Raw genomic sequence first — 10,923 nt, forward strand, 5'->3', positions numbered from 1 at the left:
ACACACACACACACACACACACACACACACAGATCGGACTGCCACCACATGTGTGTATATTAATAGTTTAAACTGCAGTATTATCGTATGAATCTGTGAACGCCTCAGTGTGAAAAGCTGGCCAAAGTGTAGAGCAGTGAGACCATCGTGGCAGCCTCGAATGCACTTCACACATTCTTAATGCCATTTCTCCTGGTGCCAAACCAAACCATTTGATTACACTCCATTATCCCGATGTAATGGTCCTAATTACAGGTATTTTGAAAGTGCTGGGGGGGGTACATTCACTACTTTTGGGAATACATTTTGTGTGTTAGAGTGCTGTCCTAGGTTTGCCTTACGTTTTTTTTTCAATTCCTTAAGCACAATTTTGAAAACGGGGACCGTTTCTTCAAAACACTACACTCAATTAGCAGAACACCTCAGACCATTTGCAAAATGCAACTCTCTTAGCAACTCTATTTCTCAGTGTAAATGAAGAACAAAGAGAAAGTGCAAATATACAATAAGTTAACCAAATACTACACAAGACCAATGCTGCAGACTGAGGAAAAAATAATTTATTTCTCTCAATATACCCAAATCAGTCAACATGGAGAATCACAACAAACCTGTCCCAGTTTTCATGCTACAGTACTACAGTTGTGTGCATAACCCTGTTAGCTCAGCAAACACACAAGCATAAAATACTGTATCCAGTACAGGTTACAACCACAGTAAAAAAACACAACAAACAAAATAAAAGCTCTGAAAAAATTGAAAATACAGTACAGAAAATACTAGACGTACCTGCTGTATTTTATAGTGCTTAAACCTGAGTGGTGTGACTACAATTAAGCAATCATGTGTTTGTGTACATGATGGCTGTTTCACAGACTGGCTCGTGGGTGTGGTAATCAGTGCTTTGGAATTGCAAGGAAGTTTCATCACGATATACTTATCTGTCTAATGTATACAAGTGTGTTTAGTGTTTTGCAAATCACTGTGTGTTTTTTTGAAAAAGGTGTGAGGCTGACATTGTGCTTATGGTGGTGCACATCTGGGCCAATGTTTTGCCCCTTGAATGTAAGGTTTTGATCATTGTGTAATACTTATTTCAGTGTGTAAGCAATCGGCAAAAACTGTAACATAATAATCCGTATTACTGTAAGGATCCAGCACCCATTCTTTAAAGTCTAGCCTCATGTGTGAGTTGAGCATGTCATGTCTTGTTTTTGGGGGGAGTGAATATGTCCATACACACACAGACACCCATATGAATGTGCATGTGTCTGCACATTCTAACAAATGAGAATGCATGTAAAAACTCAGCAGCCCGACTTCTCACTGGTTTTAACAGACGGCAACACATTACTCCAATCCTAGCTTCACTTCACTGGCTCCCTGTCCGTTTTAGAATTGATTTCAAGAGTTTACTAATCACTTTTAAGGCTCGTCACGATCTGGCCCCTGACTATATCTCGGAGCTGCTTGTCCCATGTGAGCCTGTGCGCAATCTTAGATCCCTGGCCCTTTTAACCGTTCCAAGGTCGAGGATTGTAACCAGAAGTGATCGTGCCTTCTCAATCAGGGCGCCTCGGCTTTGGAACAACCTGCTTGAAGAGATAAGTCTTGCTGAATCAGTGACTTCTTTTAAGTCACTGCTTAAAACACATTTTTATAGACTTGATTTTTATGTGATGCTGTCTTTTTTTATCTTTTCATCCTTTTGCCTTTTCTCTGTTCATCGCCACTTACGTACTTACTCCTCCACGTATCTTCGATCTACTTGCAAATTTTCTTTTTCTCCTTCCTGTCCTTCAGGTTTGTTGCATCTGTATAGTTATGTGTATTGATGTGCTGGGTACATTTATGTTTTGTTTATGCTTTTGTTTCTTCTGTTGAAGCACTTTGTAAGCTGTTGTTTTCAAAGGTGCTATACAAATAAAAGTTAAAAATATACACACTTAGCAAAAAGTCATGCTGGGTGACACTCTAACTTTTGTACATTCTTTTCAAACAAACTTTTATGGCTCCTAAACCAAATATTATTAGACAAGGGGGTTGAGAAACAGCAGAGCGCCTGTTTGATGTTGCTGACAGCCCAAGAGTCAGTAATGAGGAGGTTGATTATGCTTTGATTGGAGCGCCCTCAGTGTTTGTGGGTCAGGCTGTTGACACAGCTCAGCTAAGTCACACCTCCCGCTGAGCACAATGGACACAGTGCTCGCAATTGGAATTCAAATGATTTATGCGCAATTAGCCATGAGGCTCAAGCCAGCAGTGCAAGTGATTGCATTGAAGAGAGTACCAGCCTGCTGGGCTCCCAAAACTAGTATTTACCAATTTGCATCCCTATTTGCATCCCCTCTCTCCCAGGCAAAGTTTTTGGCAGTGGGGGTGATTTAGAGAAGGAACGACATCAATATCGAAGCACGATGATAAAGCAGGCAATAAGAAGTGCCGATAAAGACGACGGGACTATACATATTTCACTGCTGGGTCTAGCAGAGCTCTTTAAAACACCTTCAGAAGGCTGGAAATGTTGTGAGACAAACAGATGGTCGCTGCCATGGCAGGAGTTGCTGACTTGACTGCTTTGGGCCAAAATTAATGTCTATATCTGCAACCAAGTGTGTCCTAAGTTTCAGTGTGCGTGTGTGTGTGGGGTGGGGTGTTTGCGCACAATAGGTGGGCATGTGCATTGGCTGTGCATATGCAAGGGTTGGCATATTGCAATTAAGCTGCTTTGACATCATCTGATCCCGGAAACTTCATCCAAATTTAATTCTCCCCTCGATTTTAATCTCTTCTAATGAAATACTCAAAGCCTACATATTCATCACATCAGGGGAAACAGAGAGACAGAGTATTGAACTGAAGACGGAAAGAAACCAAGAGGGGATAAAGACAAAGGGGACTCTAATACTCTATGGAACAGAGAAAAAAACTTGACAATTACCACTAATTGTAGTCATTATTGCTCCCATTCTCTGCATCAATATTGTGATTCATATCGGGGCCATCAGGGCCTGCCACAGCCATCCCAATTATTTTTGTAATGGCTGTTATTACTCATCACCATGGCAACCGGGCTAGGCTGCCATTGTTTTAAACAATGTTAATTGTAATATTCCTGTCGTGCATCCCGGCCAAGTCAGTGCAGAGCCTGTGTGTGATTAGTGACCTATCAGAACCAACAGAGAAACAGGACTTCAGGTGGGAGAGCGACTCCGGACAAGTGGTCCAAAGATTGCTTCTGGGAGGAGGCCAGAAAAACTAATAAGCCGTCCGTTTGTGCATCCACTTCTCCTGACAGCTGTCAACCCTTTAAAGGAAATTAGCTTCAATGGCGTAGCAGTTGAGCGCAAATAAAAGCAACAAAGAAATTTAAAAATATAAAATTGTTGTTGCAAGCGAGATGGCTGGCATCCGCTGTTGCCTGCTGAGAGATGCCACCCAGAAACATCTGCTGGCTGCTGGTGGATGATCAATCTGGGCAAAGGAAACAGAGGGATAGAGAGACGGTGGGGGGATAGGGCTCTAACCAGAAAATGATAGCAGGGAGTTAGGAAGTGATGGTTTGTGTATAATAATGCAGCTGGTGGGGGCTGGACAAAATCTACGAGAGATGACGCATATTCATCCACTCCCGCTCATAACGCAGCGGTTTTATAGGCTGCCATTCACATCAAGGCCATGAGCCTTTGCTTCCGTTTACCAGCAATGGTATAGCACAGAGAGGGAATGAAAAGAAGGGGGAGGGAATCAACCTCTGGGATAGAGGTATTAATCTGGCCCCCATTAAAATCTGTGCCCATAATAAAATACTCCACAAGAGTTGAATCATATTAAGAGAGAATGCTGAGAGCAATCGATACCATGGTAGTGCAGTGACTGCTATGATCAACAGATAAATAAAACAGTAGGGTGAACAACAATCACTTCTCTCTCCAACCAAGCGGGGGCAGTATTTCATAGCAGTGAACTGGTGTTTCTCATCATTTGAAATGCCTCTACCTCCGCTGTCACTGGAAAAAAGGAGCCTTTATTTACTACAGCAATAGAGATCTGAGAAGGGCCATCATTTCAAAATACATAAACAAATAAATAAATAATAGGCGTGCAAATTCATAAGACAAGGCTGTCCAGGGGCCCTTCCTAATGGTCCCACAATGGGGTTGAGTTATAAGCTGAGGGAAGGAGGGAGGGGGTAAAGGGACAGAGGGAGAGTTTGAAGAGAGGTGTGGAGAGTTAAAAGAGGGGGATTTGGGAGTCAGCCAGGTGGACTGCTGGCTCACCCTTGGTCACGGTAAATTCTAGAAACTGCCTCAATGGTGCAGGGTTCGCGGGCTGAATTACCGCCGTGCTGTGTCTCTCTCTCCCTCGGTTTCACTCTGCCCTTATTTCTCTCTCTCCATGTCTCTGAAAGTGGAGAGAGGAAAAAGATAGAAGAAAAAGACAAGCCACACAAGAGATGAGCTGTCTCCATTTGCCCCAAACAAGCCCCCTCCATGTATCCTTGAAGTAGTGCAGTCACTGTCTCCCTATTCATTATCTCTCATTATCTTTCATTTGGATGTGGGCCAAGAGCTTGTGTTTTCTTTGCATGCTGGCCACGGATTTACAGGGCAACCGATGCAGGAGACTACAATGAACAACCCTGCATGCTATTGCTGCTTTAATTAAAACAATAACAAGCAGCTCATAGTTTCCACTCTTATGGGGTCGTCAGTTGGCAACTTCTCTATCTCTCCCCATCTGGATGCACATTTTTTCCCAGTTATCCCCCGAGTCGGCGAGGCGAGCCTGTTTCCACAGTATGTATGCAAATTAAGTTTACAATGTTTATGTGTGAGCTTCTGTAGCTTATGTGTGTATGCACACTTGCTTCAGGTTAATCACAGAGTTTTGCGGTGTACTAACTCTATAAAATAGCTGACATTGAGGTTCTTTTCCTCCATACCTCCCTCTGCAGACCCACAACTCTCCTCTTTCCCTATCCCCCTTTCTCTTCCTAGTCTAAAATTATCACTCCATCTCTCTGAGGGAGACAGAACTCTGCCAATCCAATCCAGTGCAAAGAAAAAAAAGCTCCCTATAAATAATACATAATCCTTAGCAAATCTTGCTCTCGTCTCTCATTACCTTCGTTCTGTCGCTTTCCCCTGTGCTCCTTTTCTTCCCTTATATGAGTAAATCCCCCACCCCCATCGCCGCTTCACCTTAGTCCACAACTCATGATTCTCTCCTCCTGCTGCCTTCCTGTCTAATCTCATTCTCACCATCGTTCTCTTTCTCCTTTTATTCAAAGCCACAGTCTCTCCATCCCTCTTCTCCCCACCTGCCTGATCTAATCCTTGATTCCACCTTCCTTCATCAGTCCCTTTTCCTTTCTTCCTGTCTTTTTCCTTCTTCTCTTCCCTGCTATCTTTTATTGCATCGCTCGTCATGCATCTTCCTCACCAGCGCTGTCTTAAAGATTCTCTCTTTCTCTCCTGGACCTCAGGAGAATAGTTAAAACTTTCTTTCTTTCTCCAGTTAGCTGCTGTCTCTTTAGTCCATCTCATCACTCCTGTCCCTCATTCCATTTCTTTCTTCATGTTGCTCCCCCTCTTTGCAATAGTTTCCTTCCAAGCTGCAATAGACTTTCATTCTCCTTGCAATCTCTCTCGCTCTCCCTTTTTCTGACTCAGTGGGAATCTTCTCCCCCCTCTCTGCTGGTTCTATCTCCACACTCTCCTTCACTAAATGTGATTTGTTCTGCAGCTCAAGTCTGCAGCATAATCGTGCTGTTTTTATAGTGTGCCGGGAGAGCAAAAGAGAGGGAGCAAGGGAAAGACAGAAAAAAAGTGAGAGGAGTGAACAGGACAAGAGGACAAAACAAATGATTGGAACGGGAAACTGAATATCTCTCTGAATTTTCTCTCCCTCTTTCATCTTCTCTACTTTTGCTTCCTTTAATTGCCAGTTGTTTAGCTTAACCATCTCTTCAGTTTCTCTCTCTCTCTCTCTCTCTCTCTCTCTCTCACTCTCTCTCTCTCTCTCTCTCTGCCTGTGTTTCCTAATCTCTGGCTTCATGGCAGACCCTCTCTCCATCACCCATACTGTGTCTGTGAGCACTGGACTGCTAATCAGAAATATCAGCATAACTTTGTCTATGTTCACTCTTGAACTCTCATTAGAAACATTTACTTTCATTAATATTTCTATATTTTACATTCTGTTTTTAACACTCTGGCGTTGCTCCCCAGTCATCCTCAGCATTGAAATCTGTTGTCTTCTTTCTCTCATCACCTTCTCCTTTTACTACCTCCCCTTTCCTCCCTGCTCCTGCAGCTCTTGTTTTGACCTTCGCATCTTTATGTCTCTCTAGCCCTTATGCGTATTTCAATCACCTCTTACCCCATCCCCTCTTCTTCCCTCTCCCCCTCTGCATTACATTTCCCTGAGCGCTCTCCTCTCCTCTTGTCCACCCATCCCATTACTTATTCTGCTCTCTTATTCACCTCTTCTTACCCTTCACAAACCACTATTATGCTCTCTCTATCCTTTCTACCTCTCTTCCCTGTCTCCTCTCCTGACAGTCAAAGCTGGTTAGCTCTATCTACTGTTCAGCGTTTTATGGCCTGGGTCTGTCACAGCCCCAACAACTTGGCTGCGACAATGGCCAACACACACACACCCCAACAGCAGCTTAAAGGAAATTTACAGGGCTATTACGCAGCAGCTACCACACTAGAGATTCGCCACAGCCAAAAGAACTGGTCTTAACACCCCTTCAAAATCCAGCCCTGGCTGCCTTCCCTTTGGTGTGTATCTGTGGCACAGTTGTGTGTGACGCTAATTAATGTGTATGTGGGAAAGCGAAATGTACAGTTGTGTGAATGCATTTGAAAGCAAAGTGTGTGTTTGTGCGTTAAATATGTAATGTACGAGAGAGCATGTGTGTGTGCACATTCAAGGCCCAACACAAAACTGCTCTACTGGCATGAATTACATAACCACTCTGACTGCCAAGAAACTCTTGCCCTGTATCCCTCTCTCCCCCATTGTCACCCTCACCCAGCATCCCCCTAAACATCCCACACAACACAATATCCTTATGTTGATCTAATATGCTAAAAAAGAAGAGAAGGAACTGTGCACAGTGGTACAACACTTGTTTCCCATTGGGATAAGAAAATCTCCCTGCCTAATAACAATGACAGTAGTTAATAATGAAGGTATTAATAGCACCTAGTGACTTATCCCACTTTAATTCATGTACTTCTTTTTCTCACCATCTCCGCCTTGTGTTCAATCAATCTTTTGGCTCTTGGTTTCAAATCTCGACCTTACGCAGTTTTTTTTAGGACTTGTATTATCTTGTACCCCCTCCATCTCTGTCTTTCTTGCACACACACAGCCTGCGTTGTTCTCCATCTCTTTCTCTCGATTTCTCTTTTTCTGCCTCTGGTGCTACATCACATACAGTAAAACTTTCTATCTGGCCAGGCCTTCTTTACTTGTGTCAGTCTGTCTTTCTCCATTTGGCTCACTATATCTCTCCCACTCTGGGGTCCAACTTTTCTTATAATGTTCTTCAGAGGAGAGCTGAGAAGTAGGTTTCAGCCACTCATATCTTTCTTGAAAACAGAGAGAAATGTCTGTTTCCCTTTAAGTATTGTTATCCATCCCTCCACTGTCTTTCTGTGCCTGGTCTCTCATTCCCCAGTACTGTCACCTCTTGGGCTTATGCGCCTGTCTTCCAATGCTCTCTATTCTTAATCACCATTTCTAACTTAATTACCAGCATTTTGAACAATTCATCTGAAGCTCTCACTTTGTGATTCCATCGCAAGCTAATCCTCCTGTGGTCATGTGCTGGGCACTGCACTGGATCTCATTCCGTATCAATTTACACCAATTAGTATCGTACACACAATTTGGTTCTCTTTTTATTTAACGGAAGCATCACATTGTAACATTTAGAGAAATATCTGCAGGGAGCTTAAATTAAACAACAAGGAGCTTGTGCTTTGGGCTAAATTACCAAGTCCTGGCTGAAATATGAAAGGAGTATACATGTGAATATTATGTGCTGTTTCCCTGACTTATTTGGTGTTAAATGATAGCTGATTTTCCCTCTAGAATCGATACTGCACGTCTCATTTAATCTGTGTATGTGTGTGTGTACGCACATGTGGGTGTTAATGCGTGCATGACTTACGAGTGATGCAGAGCAGGACCAGGACCAGGCTGCGTAGGGCCAGAGAGAAGGGGGCAGGGAGGAGGAGGAAGAGGACAGGCCTCATTGTGTATTGAGAATCTGTGTGTATGTGTATGTGTGTATATGCACGTTTGATCAATGGCTCCTCTGTGACCCTGCCTGCACTGCTACAGCCAGACCAGCCCACATACACACACACACTCTGATTTGTTCTCAACTGCAATGCTGCAGACACGTGCACACGCTAACTGCCCAGCTTTACTTCAGTGCAATCAGACAGAAGTTGCTGTTTGAGGACAACACTTAAAGAAAGGACTTTTTAACACATGCAAAGAAACTGCTTTAGCTGCTAATTCACATAACACTGAATTGTAGCCAGAGCTTGCATGCAATCCACAGACGTTTGGCAAGAGCTCAGGGCGCTAACAGAGATAGCGATTTAGACACTATATCACAATGCACACAAAGATGAGCTTAGAGCAACAAAAGGTTCCACTGTTGACCTTTGCACCTTGTGCTGTTTAGAAAGAACTTACAACATGCCTTGTCTGAAATCCATACGGTGCAGGGGTTCTGCCTCTACAAAGCAGTTGAGGAGCTCAGTCCCAAAACGACAACCAAGCAAACACTGCTAGGCTAGCTATTTTCTACCACAGGGCTCCTAGCCGCCAGAAACTAAAGCCCAAGACTCTCAGATCAATAAACCACAAAAAAAAACAATTCCAAAAGTGACCAAAGCAGACCTGAAATATGTTGTTCTTTAGCAGCAAGGGTATTTAGTAATGGCAACCATTCAATTAACCAAATAAGAGACAACTTAATTAGCTCATCATCGACTACAGTGTCGAACTGGGAGCTAGGCTAGTTCTTAGCACAGGGCGCTTCAACAATCACAGCCACAATATTAACCACAACAACAGACTGCTTGTATTGTGTAGGTCAAACCACACTGCTCCAAGGAACGGAAAACATCAATAGTACTATATTTCAGTCAGATACAGGCTGAGCAACTGTCTTCCAAAGCAAGTCAAGTTTATCTCTACTGATGTTGACTGAATGCTGACTTTTGAAATAGAGCTATCGTACCCTCGAGGACAGAGAGAAATCTAGGGCAACATTGTTCATTCTCTAACACATTGTATTTTAATGAGTTAAACAGGGCCTTCTGCACTTCTCACCAGACAAATCGGTAGACAGAAGTCAATGTTCTTTTGAGCTATAACCAAACCAGCCAGGCCTCTGGAGAGTTGGAGACACTATCTTACTACAACTCATCTGGAGATAGCTAAGGTTAAATAAAATCCATTGAGCTTGAGTGCCGCTCTATAAAGACAGAGTGGAAGTGCTTGCCCCGTGTAGAATAGCCAACCTACAAGAGGTTGAGCAAACTGCAGTCAGACGCGTTAGTTTCAGATATTACACTTTTTAGTCTATTTTACCCCAGAGACTATACTTTCATGAGGTATCTACCCTTATTCGTTTGAATGTTATCTCTTTCAATACGCAATCATGTTTACACTGTAGCGTAAAGGGACAGTGATGTTACATGGTAATTTTAGACTCCTCAGAATAATCACAGGCTATCAGACAGTGTAATCGTGCAACATCGACCTGCCTAACTCTACCTTTCTAACATGCTCCACTGGGTGCACTCCAGCTACACACTCACTCATACACCCTGATCTGAAAGTCTGCTGTGTTTAAGATCTGGACAGAGTTCCAGTCCAATGCATCATCGGTCTCTGGGAGTGTGTAGCTCTCGTGTTTGTATGTGCAAATTAAAATGTGTGTGAGTTTGTAGTACAGAGAAAAAGTGTGATGAGCCACACCACACACCTCACTAAGCACTTCTGATGGAATAAAGTGTGGATGTCATCCTTAGATTACTATTCCTACTACTGCCCGCACTCTCTCACTCTCTGCGCCACTGCAAAACACAATGTGCTCTAACAGCGATGGCCCTGACACTTCTGGCAAAGCCGAAAGCAGATCATCGCCAATCTTCTCTACGACACTGACTTCAACGGTCAACTGGCTGAAGCTGAGAAGATTACTCAATGTTGTGTGTGCACCAGCAACTCTGGTCTGGCAGGTCTGGGGCCTGGCAGCAGATGGACTGCAAAAAAAAGTCTATTCACAAGCACAAATGAAACTCATCAAATTGGGTTTAGTTTATCCTTTTTCTCTCGCCTCTTCCTTTAGTCCTCCAGTCAATCCGTACGAGCTTGTTAGTTCCTACAAGTTTGTCCTCCTTTCGCTTCACTTCTTTGCTGTTGATCTATGAAAATTTGCAAATTGCTGTAATCCCAATGTGGTATGACTGATGATCACATCCTTCTATTCGTTTTCTGTGTTCCACTTGTTTATATAACCCTGATCACCCTCCCCTTACTTAGAGTGTGTGTGTGTCAGTGTGGGATCAGTGTCTGCATATTTTGCATACTATTTTGTGAAGGTTAGAGAGGAGTGTGTGTGTGGATGGAAGCAGTGACAATGATTCTCTTTCAGGTCAACAAACAGTGGCGGCGTGTGTCTGAATGTACTCGTCTGTCCAGCGTTGACTGAAACAGAGTGTACATTTGGCTGTCTGTTTGGCCCTTTCACTATCTACTACCCATTAATTTATCCTTGCAGGCACACACAGAGGCATCATAGTGCCTCTTTATGTTAAATGGCCGTTTTTATGGCTGCAGGGATGCGCATGGCTGTCTGGTGACAAGAACTGTGCACAT

At 43.3% G+C, this 10,923-nt stretch overlaps 1 protein-coding gene across 1 annotated transcript in view; it reads right to left on the reverse strand.

Annotated features, from left to right (window-relative positions):
* Nucleotides 1-10,533, reverse strand: part of cadm4 (cell adhesion molecule 4) — a 41,798-nt gene extending 31,265 nt beyond the window's left edge. The window contains 1 exon segment of the mRNA XM_032519503.1: nucleotides 8,192-10,533. Within this exon segment, the coding sequence (XP_032375394.1) occupies nucleotides 8,192-8,276 (85 nt within the window). The 5' untranslated portion in view covers nucleotides 8,277-10,533.
* Nucleotides 10,534-10,923: the final 390 nt, after the last annotated feature.

This window comes from Etheostoma spectabile, chromosome 6 (genome assembly GCF_008692095.1).
Source record: "Etheostoma spectabile isolate EspeVRDwgs_2016 chromosome 6, UIUC_Espe_1.0, whole genome shotgun sequence".
Classification (NCBI taxonomy): Eukaryota; Metazoa; Chordata; class Actinopteri; order Perciformes; family Percidae; genus Etheostoma; species Etheostoma spectabile.